Below are 20014 nucleotides of genomic sequence, written 5' to 3'. Positions count from 1 at the left end.
CTTTCTGACCCACTGCATTCACAGGAGATTCAGGAGCTGAAGCAAAGGAACTTTCTCTCACTCAACCAGCAGCAAACACCTCCCTGTCCCCACTGGGAACAGGCCCAGGGATGGAGGGAACCCAGCAGGTGAGGTTCATAAAGAAGCCAGGCCTCATAAACACCCCAAATCCCACCATTTGACCCAAGTCAGCACAGCTGATGGATAATGCCTTCTCCTCCTCTCAGCACACAAGGCCACGGGGCTGTAAGAACCTGGCAGAATCTTTGCCAGGGTCACCCCAGTGCCAGAGTCCCCTTGATGCCAACCCCCAAAACGGAGTGGAAATGCTGCAAAAGTCTGCCTTGAATGTTTGTGTGCACTCCCCTGTGCACCAAACCAAACCCTGCCCTTGCCTAAAGCCCCAAAGTCAGGATTAAGCCAAGCCCCCCAAATAGCTGTGTGGGCAGGCTCAGCCCCGCTGTCCCGGGGAGCAGGGCAAGAGGAAAGCGGATTTCCTTCTGGCTTGGAGTTTTCTGCTGCAAGGATCTCTATAAATAGGTCCTTGCACAACAGCCACAAGTCAAAACCTTCAGGAAAACAAAACCCAAGAGTTTTCACAAGGTTCACAGCCCCACACCAGTGATAAAACACTTCAATCCTGGAATTCTGTTGGTGGCTGATAATCAGCAGCACCGCTGTGCCTCGATGGCTCTCAGCAGGGTGGGGGATCCAGTGCTGCAAAAAATCAGGGTTTGCCCGAGTGCCCTGATCTCGCTGGGAGGAGAAATGTTTTTCTGCTCTTGGTAGTGTTTCTAGGGAATTTTTAAGGAATGCCTCACTGTCCTTCACGCAGATGCAAAAGCAGATGAGGACCTGAAATGCTCTCCCAGCTCCGAGCCCTCTCCCCTCACACGGCTGAGGAGCAGCCTCTGGGGCTGCATTTTTTCATCTGTCCATAAGGCAGGGAGGGATTTCTCCCCCAAAGGCAGCTCGGCAGCAGGAGCTCAGCCTGCCCCCAGAGCGTGCAGCAGCCACGGCACCTGGGCACGAGGCTATTTTAAATCTGATTCTTAACTACATCGGAAGCTGGCAATGAAATAAAGCTCTGAACTGTGGGCAGGGCTGAGCTGCCCAGTTCTCAGCGGTGCCTCTCCCAGTGCCATCTGCTGGTCACCTCCTGGCTGGGCTGGACTGGCCAGGGACCTCAGAACAGTCTGCAGACAGCTGGGCTCCTGCAGGACAGCTGGTGCTGCCGGGCTCCTGCAGCAGGGGCTCGGGAGAAGGGGAATGTGGAGCTGCAGGGCAGCTTTGCTGGGAAAAGCAGGGGCAGGAGGATGGGGAAAAGCAAAAGGCAAAGTCAGATACCAGAATCACTCCAGTCCTGATTCTGCCTCTCGAGGCCCTTTCCCCCTATGCTGCTCCCAGAAGGATGTTCTGAGGCGATAGTGCTGCAAAAAAACAGAATCTGGGGATGCACACTTGTATTTAACTTTTTTCTGTGCCGCAGAGATGAAATTGTGTGTGAGAGGCTTGTGCTTCCTAAAGCAAAGAACCAGATGTGCTCCAGCCATACATAGTTTTTATTTTTTTTTTTTTGTTTGTTTGTTTTTTTTTTGTTTGTTTTTTTTTTTTTTCTCTTAGCTCTTTTTCCCTTGCTTTCCTTGTCCAAGAATTCCTGGTGGGGACACATTTTTACTTTACACTCAGCTGGATGCTCAAGAAAAATTCCCTGCGTCATCTGCAATCCCCATGGCCTCCTGCTGCTTTTACACAGGTTTAAAAACATTAAGTTACACCCTTACAAAAAGCAGCACATGGATACTTTTGGAAAGCCAAAAAAACCCTTCAGGACCCACAGAAGTCATGTTGTCTTTTAGCAACTCTATGTAAGCACATAATTAAGGGCATTTTACAGGTATAATAAGTAGCTCCCAGGTGTCCAGATCCCCCAGAGAGAGAGTGAACAGACTTTCACAACAGGATTTATTCAGTGCATGCTCTGGGGATGCACAGGACAGAGCAGTAGTGGAGGAAATGAATAATGGCCTTCAGGTCATCCTCCACCTCCTCTGTAGAAATGAAAGGGTGCAATGACCAGAGAAGGGGCTGTATCTCCCTGTTATCTTCCTTCCACCTGTCTGCAAAGCTTGTCACATATTTAACACACCTGACTGGGAATCCTCAGGTGAAGGGAGGAGAGACGTGGGGTAACAAAACACGGTGGCCCAGACAATGCCAGTGGTCCCAGGAGCCACCAAAAACCTCTAACAAGGTCACTTGTATCTCTGGAGCTGAGATTGTACCAACACATGTGGGGACTTGTCCTCCTTGACCACACACACACAGATTACATGTCAAGAGGAATCTGTATCTAAATTCAAATACACTGAAATTATGCAAAGAACGAAGCCATGCAGGGAAAAGCTACATGGAGGAGCTGGTGGCCTCTCTCAGCTCTGAAGGTTTCTCTTCTGTGCGTGCACAGGTGCAGGCACATGCGTAAAATAAATCTGTGGCTTGGGAGGAGGCAAGGGCTGCAGAGTGTGAGGAGGAGAGGGGGGAACAGCTGGGCAGTACTGGCCAGAGCTCCACCAGAACCAGGAGGAAACTGAAATCCTCAAAACAGCCACTCTATTTGGACAAGAAGGGAAAGAGGTAAAACTTGTCCAAAATTGAGACGGACACATTGGGAAGGGAAAGAGCATTTCTGCTGGAAAAAACCACCAAAGCCAACCACCATGTCTCATCTACAAACACCAAAGCCAACCACCATGTCTCACTGTCCCCAGGCCACCCTGCTGTCCCCAGGGTCAGGCTGTGGCGGGGCCTGCCAGCCACACGGGCAGGTGGGTGGGAGAGCTCAACACTTCCAGCCTGGAAATGGAACAGAAGCCGGGAAAAAGAAGAAGCATCCAAGGTCACCAGCATTATGGCAAACACCCTCCTGCCCTCAGGTCTCCTCAGGAAGGGGACAAAGTTCCCCAGCACTGTTGGCTGCCCTTGGCTCGCCGGGGCTGCAGCAGAGGAGGCAGCGTAAGGAGGGAGTGTGTGAATTGTCCAAGGAGTCTCCTGAGCCTACCAGGGCTGTGGACAACCAGCGCTGACAAAAGCCTTGGTGAGGGGTGCAGGGAAGCTGAGGAAGACCCTTCAGAGCAGAAGGCCCAGCAGGATGGCACTGGGGAGGAGGAAGAGCGAAAGGCCCAAGCAGGTACTGGGGGCTCCTCCTTTGGATGGATCCACACTTGTCTGGTCCGAGTTTGTCTCCAGTTCTTCTGTATCCAGGGCACCTGCTGGAAGAAGAGAGGAAAATGTGGAGTTAGAGGGGAAGATCTGGCGGAAGAGAAGCTCCCACTCATGCAGGTGTGCCATGACGTGCCCCGAGGCTCCGTGAGGCAGCAGAGCTCTGGTCCAGGGAAGCTGTGCGTTAGTGGGAGCAGGCTGTGAACGGGACCATGCTTCAGAGATGAGACATCCAACCAGCCCCTCAGGGTTAGAGCAAAGAGTGAGGAAAAGGCTTGGTGCCACATACAAGAGGAGGATCCAAAGGACCAGTCTGACACTGCTCCTCCCAAGCCCTCTCCATGCTGCTTGGGGATCCCTGAATGTCCAAGTGTCCATGCCAGGACAAACTCCACGGTTGCCTTACCTGAGAGGGAGGTCTGGAAATGGGGGCTCGGCCCTTTTTTGTCTTTGGAGGATGATGTTAAGTGCAAGAACGTGGGCTCTTCAGGGCTGAGGACCCCTGACTTGGAGGGGGTTATGAGCTCAGCACTATTGAAACCTAGCTTCATCTCTGGAACAGCTTGGCTGAGGGATGGAGATGGACTGGGAAAGGCTGATTTCTCTTTCCCATGCTCTTTGACACTTTTCTTTATTTCTGGGACTGATCTGGGGCTGAAGGCTGTGCCCATGCTTTCTAATAAGGCTGGATCCTCTGTAGTGAAGGAGCTAAGAGGCTCTCCAGTGTCTGCCTCTGGAGATACTTTATAATCTGGGTCTAAGGTGGGCTCAAAGGAAAGAGTGATCCCGGTTGCCTCAGTAGGATCAGGCCTTTCTGGTTCTGGCTTTGTGGCTGTGGCAGTTTTCAGCTGTGTCTTTGTTGTTGTGGCAGGTGCCAGTGTTGTAGCAGGAGGTGTTGGCTTGGCTGTAGTGGTGGTAGATGTTGGTGTGGTGGGTGTTGGTTTGGCTGTGGCTGTAGCAAGTTTTGGCTTAGCTACAGTTGGGGTGGATTTTGGTGTGGTGGGTGTTGGCTTGGCCATAGTTGTGGTTGGCTTTGGCTTGGCTGTAGAGGTGGTTGTGGTGGGGTTTGGTGTGGTGGGTGTTGGTTTGGTGGTGGTTGTAGTAGGGTTTGGTTTGGGGGTGGTGGTGATGGGTTTTGGTGTGGTGGGGTTCGGTTTGGTGGTGGTCGTAGTAGGGTTTGGTTTGGTGGTGGTGGTGGTTGTGGTGGGGTTTGGTTTGGGGGTGGTGGTGATGGGTTTTGGTGTGGTGGGGTTTGGTTTGGTGGTGGTGGTGGTGGGTGTTGGTTTGGTGGTGGTGATTGTGGTGGGGGCTGGTGTGGAGGCTGTTGGTTTGCTGGTGGTGTTTGTTGTGTTGGGTTTCAGGGGGGTGGGCGTTGTCTTGAGGGTAGTGCTGGTTGTTGGCTTAGTGGCGGTGGTTGTTAGGGTGGGTTTTGGGGTGGTGGGTATTGGCTTGGCCATAGTTGTGGTGGGCTTTGGCTTGGCTGCAGTGCTGGTGGCTGCTGGCATGGTGGGTTTTGGCTTGGCCATGGCTGTGGTGGCTGCTGGTGTTGTGGGTTTTGGCCTGGCTGGGGTTGTTGGGAGGGTGCTGGCAGGTTTTGGCTTGGCTGTGCTGAAGGATGCCTGTGCTGGGGCTTTGGGCTTGGCTGTGGTTGGGAGTGTGGCTGTGGGTGGTGGCTTGGCTGTGGTTGTGGTTGGAAGTGTGCTTGTAGGTTTTGGCTTGGTTGTGGTAGACACTGGTTTTGTGGGTTCAGATTTGGCTGTGGTGGACGCTGGTGTGGGTTCAGGTTTTGCTGTAGTGTGTACTGGTCTTGGTGCCGGTTTGGCTGTGGTGGACACTGGTGTGGGTTCTGGTTCAGCTGTGGTGGACACTGGTGATATGGGTTCTGGTTTGCCTGTGGCTGTGGGCTCTGGTTTGGCTGTGGGCTCTGGTTTGGCTGTGGGCTCTGGTTTGGCTGTGGCTGTGGGCTCTGGTTTGGCTGTGGGCTCTGGTTTGGCTGTGGGCTCTGGTTTGGCTGTGGGCTCTGGTTTGGCTGTGGCTGGGGTGGATGGCCTTGCCTTTGTTGTCACAGAGGCCGGAGTGGTCTCTTCTACAACGAGTTCTGGTGAGAGATGAAAAGTGCCATGGGTTAGGGCTGGCTCAGCTGACCTCAGTGGATCCCCTGCACTGAGCAGGACCAGCAGAAACCAACAAGGGGCTGTAACAGCAGCCAACCCCTCTCAGGTCACTCTGGGCCATCCCCCACTCTGGGGCTCCCAACCTGGAGACATCTCATGTCCCTCACAACCTCCTGCCCCACAAGGGGCAAAAACCGCTGCCTAAAGGGGTACAGGCTCCTCCTTATGTTAAGACAGTTGTCCTGTCTCATGGTCCAGCCCTGGAGCTGCAGTTCAAGGGCTTCCTGACAGCTCCAGGAGGGTTCAGAGCTCAGACCCAGCCCGGGGTCTCAGTCCCAACAGCCTCTCCAGGGGCTCTGTGGCTCTGCTCACTCACCACACAGGTTGTTCACACAGACTGTGTCCATGGGGCACATTTCACACGAGGGTCCTTCCATGTAGGGCTTTTTGCCTTTCATGTTACCCCTGGAAGCAGAAAATGCCAAGATAAAGAAGGCGTGAGGAAAGGGAAAACACCCATCCCAGAGAGGGGGCTGATTCAGCTGGCATATCCCAGCCAAGGCAAAACTTGGGATTAATGTAGAAAACAGGTCTTGGTCTCCTGCCACGGCCTGTCAGGGCCATTTACTCACCAGCCTGACCCCAAGGCAGCTAAAACCAGGGCAGACAACTCCATGGAGCAGATCCCTCACGCCCCTCAGAACAGAGCAGGGGATGGATATTGGGACAGGGAATACTTGTCTCACTTCTGCTCCAGACCCCAGGAAGGTCTGCAGCCACTGGCCACTCTTGGTGCTCTCAGCAGCTCCAAGCAAGCAGTGCCAAGGCTGGTCCCAGGGCTGGGAAGGAGGTACCCAGCTCTGCTCCCACGTCCAACCCTTCCTGCTGCTCAGAATGGCTTCTCCACCCCAGGTGACAGCTGCTGCTGACAGGGAAGAACAAGGCCCAGGGCAGGGAGGTGTTTGTACCCTCAGTTACTGCCACCTCAGCCTTGAGCAGCTCTTGGGGAAGGTCCCTCCCTGGCTGTGTTCCAGGAGCTGAACCAGCACTCAGCAGTCACAATCACAGGCCAGGATCTCCAGACAACCCTTCCTTAGTCTGGGACCAACCCAAGATAACAGAAGCATTATTTGGAACTTCTATTTCTGACCAAGGACAAACCCTGCTGTGACATAAGGGCTGAAGCCAGGGTATTTCCAGCACGGAAACCCCACTGAGATGCACCAATCCATGCAGGGCCTGGGACTTACGGGGGATAATAGTTGCAAACAAGCAGGTGCATGTTCTCTGTTTCGATTCCATCAATCTTCTCACAAAAATGTGCCCCGCAGCCAATCTGATGTGTGCTTGACCAGACAACCTAAGGCAAAAATCCAGGGTGGAGGTGAGGAGATTGGGTGAAGGCAACTTGTCCCCTGGCCTTAAAGGCTGCTCCAAAGACATCCTCATCCCACAGAGTATGCCCCAGTTCCCACATCCCCATGTTGCTTTGGCATCCACCACCATCTCTGCTCCTACCCAAGCTGCAAAGAAACACTCAGACTTCATCTCTCTGTCTGAGAAAATCTGGCACCCAGCTCTGCTGAGCAGCCACCCCTCCACCCCAGCAGCTGGTACCTGGGTGTAGTGGCCACACATCTGCCCGGGGACACACGTGGATGTTGTCAAGTTGTAGAATTTCTCCTCCCCGTTCCAATCTTCCACGGCGAATTCTAGTTCCAGGGTTGGGGCCATGGCAAAGAGGTTTTCTCCCCGTCGGCCCCTCTCCTTGTTGTGGTCCCAGATGCACTTCTCTGCATAGGATTGAGCAAGGGCCTCCAGCTCCTTGTCCCAGGTCTGAAAGGAGCTTGGTGTCAGCACACAGAGAGGGACACTGGGCTCTCCAACAGGAACAAGGCACTCACCAAGGACCCCTGCACTGTCTGGCTGCAGTTTCCCCATTCATGAGGAAAATTCAAACCCCTACCCAACACAGTCCTCAGGAGAGGGGAGCTCCATGGTCAGTCCCAGCACAAACTGAACTTTGGCTTATGGGTCAAACAGGAGAAGGTCAGGGCACCAGCTCAACTCTCACAACCTCTCCTGGAGCTCATCTAATGGAGCATCCTCAACTCAGCATGGAGAAACCATGAAGTCATGGAGGAAGAAGGAAACCCACTGTGGGTCACGCCAGAGAGGTCTGGGGCCATCCCTCCTCGCCCAGGGTGGGGATAGGAGGGGAATGGGACACATCTCTCCTGGCAGCTGAACAAAGCCTGGGAGCACAGGCTCCTGGGAAGCATCATCTGTTTGCCTGGAACCGAGACGTGGCTGCCTGGCTGCCGGCCAGGAGCCCCCTCTGGAGCGGCAGCGGCCCCGCCACCAGCTGAGCCCCCGGCCACAGGGATGTGCAGGAGGAGAACGAGGAGGAGGAGGAGGAGAAGGTGGAGAGCTTTTCTCACAGGCATGCATCTGGGAATCCTGCACTGCAGCTGTTTGGACCATCCTTGATGGAGAGAGCGGCTTGGCTCTGGAAGGCAGCCCTGCAAACAGGGGTCCTGAGGGAACACCTTCCTGGACAGAGCCAGGGCTGCATCCAAAAGGTGCCAGACAGGAGGGCATGTCACCATTGGGGTGTCGAGGGGATGAGGACAGGCCTGAAGGCAGCTGGATGGGACACAGGGTGTTGGTTCACCTCCCACCATGGCCCCAAGCCACGCTGACAGAGATGGCTGGAGACCCAATTTGGGGAGCACACCCCCCTCTTCCTCTGACACAGAGCTGGGCTCCATAAACGGGGGACTCACACCTGCAGATTTGCCTCATTAATAAAGTGGCTTTAGGATACAGATCCCCTCCTTCAACTAAATATTTCCAGAGCAACCAGCCCCATGTCCCAAAAGGAAGCATGAAGTGATCTCAGCCAGGCACAGTGCCACGGCAGCAGGTGAACCCAGAGGCAAACTCAGCCCAAACAAAGGTCCCAGGAGGGAGACGAGGACGGTGTTCTCATGGAAAACCTCTACTGAGGAATCGTCAGGGCTGCTGTGAGCTAAATATTTGCTGGGCTACAAATTGAAAAAGCCTTTGTCCCCAGACAACGAGCAGGTCCTGTGTGTTCAAGCAGGAGCAGAAGCTGCAGAAGGAGCATCTCAAAGCACAGGGGCTGCAATCAAAGATTCAGCTAGGAGCAGCCCCCACAGGTTTGGAATTGACTTAAGGACCCTGAGAGATCATTTCCCTCAGGCTTTCTCTAAGCCTTTGGCTCCAAAGCCCTGATACTCTGAGTTTGCTGTGCCTGGTGGGTTTGATGGGATCATGGTGCTGAGGGTTCTGGCTCTGTCCCCTTTGATTCTGCAGTCACTGGTCAGGCCTTCTCTCCCTGAGTTTAACTTTTTGCTTCTTCTGATTGTTAAGCTCTCATTTACCAACCCAAAAAGGTTTTACTCATTCTGGGCAACTTCTGGGCCAGGCAGGGAGGTGTCCTCAAGCACACTGTGACCCAAAGAGGAAAGGACTCCAACTCTCCATGATAAACAATTATCCTTCTCTGTGTGGTTTGCAAACAGTGAGGAAAAATCACATGTGGTGCAAGATAAAACTTCATAGCCAAATTCTAATCAAATCAAGAGTCTGAACAAGACAGAAAGCAGCAGCAGCAGCACCAAGCTTGTTTTTGGTCCTACTACAGGTTCCACTGATGACCTGTAGTAGGTTTGATTGACTTGATTTCCCCAAACAAAATAGGGGAGCCCACATCTCCAAGACACCAAGTCATGGCGAGGATTAGGAGTGTGATGAGCCCAAATAACTAAAAGACCTTGACTGACAAGCTGACATTCCCTCCAATACATAAAAGTACCTTCACCTGCAAAGGCAAATACAGAGCACTGTGTGATGTCCCACACAGCAAGATTCCCCCAACACCTCTTGGTAATGACCATGACAAAGTCTCCAGGTCATGGCACCTGCTCATGGCAGGGTCTCACCTGCCCTTCCTGCCATTACAGGGAGCTCCAGCAGGCACTCAAGTGAGTGAGAGCTGCATCACTCTCATGGAACAGCATCTGGGGACTCACATCACACTTAGGAACTTCTAGAACATGATCAAAGACAACTCCAAAGGTAAAGGAAACTCTTCTCTTTAGAGGCACTTTAGGGAACCCCTCCATTAACACCTACTTGTAACCCTACACAAGAATTGCTCTGCCTCCCCTAAGGAACACCCCGATCCCTCCTCGCATTAAGATTGAGCCTTGGACCACACAAACACTCCAATATTCCTCTGTAATAAAAGCCACTCACCATCTTCATCATAGCCTTGGCAGGAGGAGATACCTGGGAGCGATATTTATTATGCTCATCCAAGATGATCTTCTTTTCTTCATCACTCAGGGACCAGCTCAGCTCCAGCACTGAGAGCACCAGCAGAACGGGAGGAAGACCTGAGCTCAGCATCGTGCAGGCAGCTTCTGCTCTCAGCAGCCCACGGCTCTGGCAGTCAGATTTAAAGCACCTCCCAAAAGCAAGGAACACCCAACAGCTTGAAGATTGGGGAGGAAATATATTTATTAGAGTTTTGGAGCCATGCAGAACACACCCATCTCACATATCGGCCTTGATGGAGAGGCAGCAGTGCCAACAAACACGCAGGGTCCTCTCCCTGGGACAGACCCTGTGCCTGAATCCCAATCCCTGGACTGGCATTCTTCATCCAAGCCTGTGCTACTCCAAACCTCAGCCATCCCCTGAGCCCTCAGTTACGGGTCCTCTCTTCCACCTCCTGTTCCATTTCTTCTAATCTATAACAATAATCCCACAGCAATTGACACAGCCCTGTTTTCACACGGGTCTTCCCCCGTGCCTGGAATGCAGCTGCCTTAGAAACAAAGGCAGCAAGATGCAATTGCTGAGAGCAGTTTGCAGCACAGCAACTCCCCAGACAGAGTCAGAGCCACCTCGGCCAGCCCCGTGTCTGTGTTGGGGGGACAGCGTTTGGCAGCTGAGGAACAGCCCCTGGGCTGCCCAGCCTGCTGGGAACAGGGGCAAGCAGAGGGTTGATGCCTCTTCCCTGAACCATCAGGAGAAGGGGGAGCAGGAAAGGAAGAACAGGGTACAGAGCTGAAATTGCCCCAGACAGAAGAGTTGGGAATCTGTGGCTGCCCTCAGGGCTGGCTGCAATAACCAAACCATGGCTCTGCGGGGACAGGCTGTGCTCCCTCCCCGCAGACACCTGGAGGGCTCAATATCCGTGTCCCGCAGCCCCCGCGCCGGAGCCGGTCTGGCCGAGCCCCCCGGGCTGCTCCAGCCTCGGCTCCCCATCTGCGATTGTGCAACCGCCCGGCCCGGCTCCAGGAGCTCCGCTGGGATCACAGCCTGTTAGAGAGGATCAGCGGGTGGGCAGCTCTGGAGAGCAGAGCCAAGTTAATCACACGCTGCCGGCTTTGCCTCCCCCCTCCCCTCCCCACTCCCCAGGCAATGCTTTGTCGGTTTTCCTTTGGTTTTGGACCACACGGATCACTTCTCTCACCACAACAGCTCTCCTACTGCCCCCCAGATCTCTTAGCTCTGTGTATTACCTTGTCCTTCACTAGCTTTGGGGTCAGCCATGCCCTCAATTCTCCAACAATTCCTGCAAGTGGGGTCTGAGGCCAAGATCTCACTAGATCTTCAACTCAGATGGTCAAACTAGAGATTCCCACGTATAGCTAAGGTAAATCTGTTTCTTGATGGAGACACCTCAACACATTTGCTGTTGGATCTCTGGAGACCTGAAGAAGCATCTAGCAAACATCAACATGGGCTGCAGCTCCTGCTGGCCAGCTCACCGTGGCCTGGCTTACATGGAACAAGGCAGTGCTGAGAATTTTAGAGCCATGGAATGGTTTGGGTTGGGAAGAACCTGAGAGCTTATCTCATTCCAACCTCTCTGCCATGAGCAGGGACACCTTCCACTAGACCAGTACAGGTGCTGGTCTCTCCAAAGGCGATGTGGAGATGCAGGGCCAAGTTGCCCATAGCCCCTGGCACTACAGCACCCTGGCTGAGCCCTGCAGGAGATAGTGTGGCAGCAACGGTGAAGGAAAATGGGATGCACAGAGATTGTGGGGAAGAGCAAACAGCCCTGGAGGAGTCATCACCAGGGCATGTGGCTCATGGGGAAACATGAGTAAGAGCTGATGCCTTTGGCAAGTGCAGGGCGGCTGCCAAAGGGGTGCAGGGTCATTTCTCAACTCCCAACCTGCTCTGACGGCTCCTTCTGGAGCCAATGTCTAAAGCTCTAAAGCATCAAGATTAGCAGTGCAAGGTCCAAGCCCCACCCTGGAGCTGACACTCGTGTCCAGCCGGCATTAGGTAAGTGTGTGTGGAATGCAGCTTTCCTTCTGCTCTCTCAAGGAACAGCCCCATCCCCACACCCCGGGGAGCAGCAGCCACTGCACGGGGACAGGAGCCACACACCGACACCTGACAGGCTCTGCTGGCTCCAGAGAGGCCCCACTCTGCAGCACACAAGTGACCAAGCCTGGGCTTCTACTGACTCACGTCTCGAGGGTCTCCAGCAGGGCTGGCCGGTGTCTACAAGGCTCCTGCACAGGTGTGGGAGTAACAGGATCTCTTTTCTCCCTACTCACCCAGATTTATGAGCTCTGGAGGAATTTATTGTCTTCCACGCTATTCATTCATCCATTCTATTATTTAAAAATGCTGGCATGCAACTGTTGACTGGGAATCCCTCTGAGCTGGGCAGGGTGAGAGTGGGGTATTGTCCAAACCAGTACAGTGAGTGCCCAGGAGAGCTGAGGTGAGGGAGGCCACAGTTAGACACCCTCTCTGTGACTCATCTGATTGTGTCTGTCACCACAATGCCTCAACAGCTGCAGGAACAGCCCCATTCCCACCCAATTCCACCTCAGCAGGTCACTAGGAACACCAGACTCTCTAGGGAGGTCCCAGCTTCCTGCAGCCTTTCCAAGGATCTGTGAAACTGGAGCTCAAGATGAGGAAAATGACCAGGGCTCACTTGCAGTTCTTTGGCCAAGGTATCAAAACCTCCCCTTGGTCATCCCAGTTTTGCCATTGTGGGTTTCCCACCCTGACAATGCAGAAGGTGTGAGCACCACTCCCCTCTGGCAGCTGAAAACAGGAGCTACTCTGGAAGCCGTGCTGCAGACTGGGGCGTGGTAGATTTGGCCAAAATAGATTCCTTACCACCAGAAGAACTGCCCTCCTGTTTTAGTTTTGCAGATGGTTTCAATGGCCTTGAAGGGCAAAACCTTTTAGCAAAAAGCAACCAGGAAGCAAGATCAAGAAAGGTGGGTCCTCCCCAGACCCACACAGGACATCGTGGAATGAGAGCATTTTCAACCCAAACACTCTGAGGGAATATTTGGAAGCTGGATGGAACTGCCAGCAGCATACCCCCAAATGCAAATGGCTGTGTGGGCAGGCTCAGCCCCGCTGTCCCGGGGAGCAGGGCAAGAGGAAAGCGGATTTCCTTCTGGGTTGGAGTTTTCTGCTGCAAGGATCTCTATAAATAGGTCCTTGCACAACAGCCCTGTCCCCACAAGTCAAAACCTTCAGGAAAACAAAACCCAAGAGTTTTCACAAGGTTCACAGCCCCACACCAGTGATAAAACACTTCAATCCTGGAATTCTGTTGGTGGCTGATAATCAGCAGCACCGCTGTGCCTCGATGGCTCTCAGCAGGGTGGGGGATCCAGCGCTGCAAAAAATCAGGGTTTGCCCGAGTGCCCTGATCTCGCTGGGAGGAGAAATGTTTTTCTGCTCTTGGTAGTGTTTCTAGGGAATTTTTAAGGAATGCCTCACTGTCCTTCACGCAGATGCAAAAGCAGATGAGGACCTGAAATGCTCTCCCAGCTCCGAGCCCTCTCCCCTCACACGGCTGAGGAGCAGCCTCTGGGGCTGCATTTTTTCATCTGTCCATAAGGCAGGGAGGGATTTCTCCCCCAAAGGCAGCTCGGCAGCAGGAGCTCAGCCTGCCCCCAGAGCGTGCAGCAGCCACGGCACCTGGGCACGAGGCTATTTTAAATCTGATTCTTAACTACATCGGAAGCTGGCAATGAAATAAAGCTCTGAACTGTGGGCAGGGCTGAGCTGCCCAGTTCTCAGCGGTGCCTCTCCCAGTGCCATCTGCTGGTCACCTCCTGGCTGGGCTGGACTGGCCAGGGACCTCAGAACAGTCTGCAGACAGCTGGGCTCCTGCAGGACAGCTGGTGCTGCCAGGCAGCAGAGCCACCAGTGACCTGCAACAGCATCACCTGTATCTCTGGAGCTCAGATCTTTCCAACACATGCAGGGATTTGCTCTCCCTGACCACACACACACAAGTTACACATCCAGCAGGATCTGTATTTAAATTCAGATACACTGAAATTATGCAAAGAATTAAGCCATGCAGGGAAAAGCTACATAAATTAACTCATGGCTTCTCTCAGCTCTGAAGGTTTCTCTTCTGTCCGTGCACACAGGTGCAGGCACACACATAAAATAAATCTGTGGCATTGGAGTGACTGAGTAATGGGACATGTGCCAGCAATAGAGAGGGAGGAGGAGAGAGGGAGGCCTCAACGGCTGCAGACTGTGAGGAGGAGAGGTGTGAATATGATGTGGAGAGGGGGGAACAGCTGGGCAGTACTGGCCAGAGCTCCACCAGAACCAGGAGGAAACCGAAATCCCCAAATACCCACTCTATTTGGACAAGGTAGGAAAGAGATAAAGTATGTCCAAAAATGAAAGAAACACATTTGTAGGGAAAAGAGCATTTCTATGGGAAATTCCTCCTGGCAAACACCAAAGTCAACCACCATGTCTCATCTACAAACACCAAAGCCAACCACCATGTCTCACTGTCCCCAGGCCACCCTGCTGTCCCCAGGGTCAGGCTGTGGCGGGGCCTGCCGGCCACACGGGCAGGTGGGTGGGAGAGCTCAACACTTCCAGCCTGGAAATGGAACAGAAGCCGGGAAAAAGGAGAAGCATCCAAGGTCACCAGCATTATGGCAAACACCCTCCTGCCCTCAGGTCTCCTCAGGAAGGGGACAAAGTTCCCCAGCACTGTTGGCTGCCCTTGGCTCGCCGGGGCTGCAGCAGAGGAGGCAGCGTAAGGAGGGAGTGTGTGAATTGTCCAAGGAGTCTCCTGAGCCTACCAGGGCTGTGGACAACCAGCACTGACAAAAGCCTTGGTGAGGGGTGCAGGGAAGCTGAGGAAGACCCTTCAGAGCAGAAGGCCCAGCAGGATGGCACTGGGGAGGAGGAAGAGCGAAAGGCCCAAGCAGGTACTGGGGGCTCCTCCTTTGGATGGATCCACACTTGTCTGGTCCGAGTTTGTCTCCAGTTCTTCTGTATCCAGGGCAGATATGGAAGGAAAAGAAGAACAGATGAAGTTAGAGTAGAAGATCCTCTTTAGTGAAGGAGCTAAGAGGCTCTCCATTGCCTGCCTCAACCTCTGGACATGGGTCTAACATGAGCTCAAAGGAAAGAGTGAGCCTGTTTGTCTCAACAGGATCAGGTCTTTGTGCTCTGGCTGTGTGGTTGTGGCAGTTTTTGGTTGTGTCTTTGCCGTTGTGGCACATGCTGGTGTTGCAGCAGCAGATACTGGCTTAGCCAGAGTTGTGGTGCGTTTTGGCTTAGCCAGAGCTGTGATTGTGATTGGTGTTGTGGGTTTTGGCCTGGCTGAGGTTGTTGTTGGGAGAGTGGTGGCAGGTTTTGGTTTGGCTCTTGTGATGGATGGGTGAGAGTACTGGGGGTTTGGGCTTGGCTGTGTTTGACAGTGTGGCTGTGGGTGGTGGCTTGGCTGCGATTTTGGTTGGAAGTGAGTTTTTGATGGTGGCTTGGCTGTGGTTATGTTGGCCTCTGATGCTGTGGGTTCTGGTTTGGCTGTGGCTGTGAATTTTGGCAGGGCTGTTAGGGTGAATGAAAGAGATACAGAGATGAAAAGTGCCATGGGTTAGGGCTGGCTCAGCTGACCTCAGTGGATCCCCTGCACTGAGCAGGACCAGCAGAAACCAACAAGGGGCTGTAACAGCAGCCAACCCCTCTCAGGTCACTCTGGGCCATCCCCCACTCTGGGGCTCCCAACCTGGAGACATCTCATGTCCCTCACAACCTCCTGCCCCACAAGGGGCAAAAACCGCTGCCTAAAGGGGTACAAGGCCCTTGTCCAATCCTCCTCATCTTGAGCCAGTTGATCTCTGTTAGGAGCAGCAATTGCTCCTGATGTCTCATGGTCCAGCCCTGGAGCTGCAGTTCAAGGGCTTCCTGACAGCTCCACGAGGGTTCAGAGCTCAGACCCAGCCCAGGGTCTCAGTCCCAACAGTCCCTCCACGGCCACACATGGCTCCACTCACTCACCACACAGGTTGTTCACACAGACTCTGCCCCTGGGACACATTTTACACGAGGGTCCTTCCATGTAGGGCTTTTTGTCCTTTATATTACTCCTGGAAGCAGAAAATGCCAAGATAAAGAAGGCGTGAGGAAAAGGGAAACATCCATCCCAGAGAGGGGGCTGATTCAGCTGGCATATCCCAGCCAAGGCAAAACTTGGGATTAATGTAGAAAACAGGTTTTGGTCTCCTGCCACGGCCTGTCAGGGCCATTTACTCACCAGCCTGACCCCAAGGCAGCTAACTTCATGGAGCAGAGTTACCTTCCTCAGAACAGAGCAGGGGATGGATATTGGGGCCTGGAACTTACGGAGGATAATAGCTGCAAACAAGCAGATGTGCGTTCTCTGTTCCAATTCCATGGATCTTCTTACAAAAACTGCTCCCACAGCCAATGCGAGTTGTTTCTGCCCAGACCACCTAAGGCAAAGACCAGGGTTGAAGGTGAGGGGACTGGGTGAAGGCAGTCTCAGCCCTGGCCTTAAAGGCTGATCCAGTATCTTCCTCATCTTCCAGCATGTGCCCCAGATCCCCATCCCCATGTTGCTTTGGCATTCAGGATCTTCTCCCTTGCCCCCGTCTGAACCAACTTCCCAAGGTCATATATTCCAGTGCCACAGCTTTCCTAACATATAGTCCACCCAGGCAGATCATCACCACCTCTGCTTTGGTCTTGGAACCATCCATCCATCCATCCATCCATCCATCCATCCATCCATCCATCCATCCATCCATCCATCCATCCACTTACCACCACCATTGCTTCTCTTCCTTGCTCTCACCCAAGCTGTGAAGGAAAACTCAGACCTCATCCTTCTACCCAAGACAAGCTGGCACTGAGCTGGCACTGCTGAGCAGCCAAAAAAAGGGCTGCAGAGCTTCTTTCAAAAAAAGGTCTTCTCCAAAAGGCCATTCATGACTGACACCATGCCCAGGTCTGCCTCTATCATTGTGAATCCCACCTGGTTCCCTGTCCTTTTGCAAAGATTTTGGGAGGAGCTGGGGCAGTGGTACAGCTCCTGTCCCAACAGCCCCTCCACCCCAGCAGCCGGTACCTGGGTGTAGTTGTCACACGTCTGCCCGGGGACACACGTGGATGTTGTCAAGTTGTAGAATTTCCTCTCCCCGTTCCATTCTTCAATGGCCAGTTCCACATCCAGGGTTGAAGCTGTAGCAAAGAGGTTTAACCTGCCTGGGCCCCCATTCTGGGTCCAGCTGCACTTCTCTGCATGCTCTTGAGCATCAACCTCCAGGTCTGCGTCCCAGGTCTGAAAGGAGCTCGGTGTCAGCACACAGAGGGACACTGGGCTCTCCAACAGGAACAAGGCACTCACCAAGGACCCCTGCACTGTCTGGCTGCAGTTTCCCCATTCATGAGGAAAATTCAAACCCCTACCCAACATGGTCCTCAGGAGAGGGGAGCTCCGTGGTCAGTCCCAGCACAAGCCTTGGTTTATGGGTCAAACAGGAGAAGGTCAGGGCACCAGCTCAACTCTCACAACCTCTCCTGGAGCTCATCTAACACCATCATGGAGCATCCTCAACTCTGTGTGGAGAAACCATCACAGTGCTGAGAGTTCTGGCTCTGTCCCCTTTGATTCTGCAGTCACTGGTTAGGTCTCCTTTCCCTGATTTTTTGACATTGTTTGGTTGTTAAACTCCCATTTACCAGACCACAAAGGCTTTACTCATTCTGGGCAACTTCTGGGCCAGGCAGGGAGGTGTCCTCTACACACACTGTGACCCGAGAAGGAAAGGGCTCCAACTTTCCAGATACACAGTTGTCCTCCTCCTCCCCATGATTTGCAAACAGTGAGGAAAAATCACATGTGGTGCAAGATAAAACTTCATAGCCAAGTTGTAATCAAATCAAGAGGCTGAGCAAGACAAAAAGCACCATCTCTAGAGCTCAGTTTTGATCCTGCTGCAGCCACATATGATGTGGGACCTGACTTGATCTCCTCAAGCAAAACAGGGGATCCCTCACATCCAAGGCAGCCCTGCACAAAGCATGGGGAGGAGTAGGAGCATGATGGGCCCAAATAACTGACAGACTTGGCCGACACGGTTGAAGTTGATGCAGGCACAGAGCACTGTGTGATGTCCCACACAGCAAGATTCCCCCAACACCTCTTGGTAATGACCATGACAAAGTCTCCAGGTCATGGCACCTGCTCATGGCAGGGTCTCACCTGCCCTTCCTGCCATCACAGGGAGCTCCAGCAGGCACTCAAGTGAGTGAGAGCTGCATCACTCTCATGGAACAGCATCTGGGGACTCACATCACACTTAGGAACTTCTAGAACATGATCAAAGACAACTCCAAAGGTAAAGGAAACTCTTCTCTTTAGAGGCACTTTAGGGAACCCCTCCATTAACACCTACTTGTAACCCTACACAAGAATTGCTCTGCCTCCCCTAAGGAACACCCCGATCCCTCCTCGCATTAAGATTGAGCTTTGGACCACACAAACACCCCAATATTCCTCTGTAATAAAAGCCACTCACCATCTTCATCATAGCCTTGGCAGGAGGAGATACCTGGGAGCGATATTTATTATGCTCATCCAAGATGATCTTCTTTTCTTCATCACTCAGGGACCAGCTCAGCTCCAGCACTGAGAGCACCAGCAGAACGGGAGGAAGACCTGAGCTCAGCATCGTGCAGGCAGCTTCTGCTCTCAGCAGCCCACGGCTCTGGCAGTCAGATTTAAAGCACCTCCCAAGAGCCAGGAACACCCAACAGCTTGAAGATTGGGGAGGAAATATATTTATTAGAGTTTTGAAGCCACGTGGGACACACCCGTGTCACATATCAGCCTTGATAGAGAGGCTGCACTGGGGCTGGTGCCAACAAACATGCACGGTCACTCCCCATGCCTGAATCCCAATCCCTGGATTGGCATTCTTCATCCAAGCCTCTGCTGCACCAAACCTCAGAAGAAGAAATTGGATAAGACTGGACCGAATACTGATCCCTGGGGAATGCCACTGACTACAGGCCTCCAGCTGCATTCTGCTCTGCTCACGACCCTCTGAGCTCAGCCATTGAGCCAGTTCTTGATCCACCTCAGTGTCCATTCATCCAACTCACATTTCCTGAGCTTGTCCATGGGGATGTTACAGGACACAGTGTCAAAAACCTTGCTGAAGTCAAGCTAGACACCATCCACTGCTCTCTTCTCATCAACCCCTCCTGCCGTGCCATCATAGAGGGCATCAGATTGGTCAAGCAGGATTTCTTCTTGGTGAATCCATGCTGACCACTCCCAATAACCTTCTTTACTTTCAGGTGCTTGGTGATGATCTTCAGAATGAGCTGTTCTATCACATTTCCAGGGATGAAGGCTGGCTGGCTGGGAGTTTCCCAGATCTTCCTTCTGGCCCTTTCTGAAGGCTGGACTTAACACTGGCTTTTCTCCAATTATTGGGCACCTCTCATTCTCCAGGGTTTTTTAAAGATGATCAAGAATGGCTAAGCAACAACCCCTGCCAGCTCCCTCAGCACCTGTGGGTGCATCCCACCAAGGATTTATGGGTGTTAAGTCTGCCTGGCTGATCTCTCTCAACTTTCTGTGACCAAGGGGAAGCTTTCCTTTCTCCATCCTTCATCTCTTACTTCCAATGTCTGGGATTCCTGAGGGCTGCTCTCAGCAGTAAAGCCTGAGGCAAAGAAGATGTTGAGTCCTCTGTGCCCAGGACACCTACTGGATTCAGCAGCAGCCCCACATTTCCCCTAATCTTCCTTTTGCTGCTTATGTACTTGGAGAAGCCCTTCTTGTTGTTCTTGATATCCCTTGCCAGACTCAATTCCAAGTGGACTGCACCCTTCCTTGTTGCATCCCTGCATACCCCAAAGATGTTCCTGTAGATCTCTCACGTGCCTGTCCCTTTTTCAACATCCCATAAATGTCTTTCTTCCATTTGAGAATTGCTAGAACCTCACTGCTCTTCCATGCAGGTCTCCTGCCCTCTTTGCTTGATTTCTGGATCATGGGGATACACTGGTCTTGAGTCTGGATGCTTGAATATTGACCAGCTTTTTTGGGCCTCCTTCCCTTCTAGAGCCCTATTCCATGGGATTCCTCTAAGTAGGTCTTTGGAAAGGTTGAACTGGCTCTCTGGAAAATCAGGGTTCTAGCCCTGCTACTGCTTTGCTTCCCACACAGGATCCTGAGTTTCACCATAACAAGGGTCACTACAGGCAAGGCTTTCCCCAACCTTCCCATCTTCAACCAGTCCCTCCTGGTTTGGCAGTACAAAACAGAAACACACTTCTCCTCCTTGGCTCCT

General features: G+C 52.9%; 2 protein-coding genes across 3 annotated transcripts; both read right to left on the bottom strand.

Annotated features, from left to right (window-relative positions):
• Positions 1 to 1638: 1638 nt before the first annotated feature.
• Positions 1639 to 9811, bottom strand: LOC128799493 (peptidase inhibitor 16-like). Its single transcript, XM_053963959.1, has 5 exons — positions 9621 to 9811; positions 6954 to 7172; positions 6587 to 6696; positions 5713 to 5801; positions 1639 to 3272 (listed from the first exon to the last, which is right to left on the bottom strand). Exons 1-5 carry the CDS (start codon positions 9771 to 9773, stop codon positions 3130 to 3132), a joined length of 714 nt encoding a protein of 237 aa, XP_053819934.1. The 5' UTR covers positions 9774 to 9811; the 3' UTR covers positions 1639 to 3129.
• A 3195-nt stretch (positions 9812 to 13006) lies between these two features.
• On the bottom strand, positions 13007 to 19951 carry LOC128799497 (peptidase inhibitor 16-like). 2 transcript variants are annotated; one of them, XM_053963965.1, is made up of 5 exons: positions 18230 to 19951; positions 16777 to 16989; positions 16032 to 16141; positions 15687 to 15775; positions 13007 to 14675 (listed from the first exon to the last, which is right to left on the bottom strand). In XM_053963965.1, the coding sequence occupies exons 1-5, from the start codon at positions 18380 to 18382 to the stop codon at positions 14551 to 14553; spliced, it is 690 nt and encodes a 229-aa protein (XP_053819940.1). In that variant the 5' UTR covers positions 18383 to 19951; the 3' UTR covers positions 13007 to 14550. The 2 variants fall into 2 exon arrangements, with proteins under 2 accessions (XP_053819940.1, XP_053819941.1); XM_053963966.1 differs by having other exon boundaries at positions 13007 to 14672.
• Between the last annotated feature and the right edge of the window lie 63 nt (positions 19952 to 20014).

This window comes from Vidua chalybeata, chromosome 24 (genome assembly GCF_026979565.1).
Source record: "Vidua chalybeata isolate OUT-0048 chromosome 24, bVidCha1 merged haplotype, whole genome shotgun sequence".
Taxonomy (NCBI): domain Eukaryota; kingdom Metazoa; phylum Chordata; class Aves; order Passeriformes; family Viduidae; genus Vidua; species Vidua chalybeata.
Note: the sequence above shows the minus strand (reverse complement) of the source record. Positions and strands in the feature narration are given on the sequence as shown.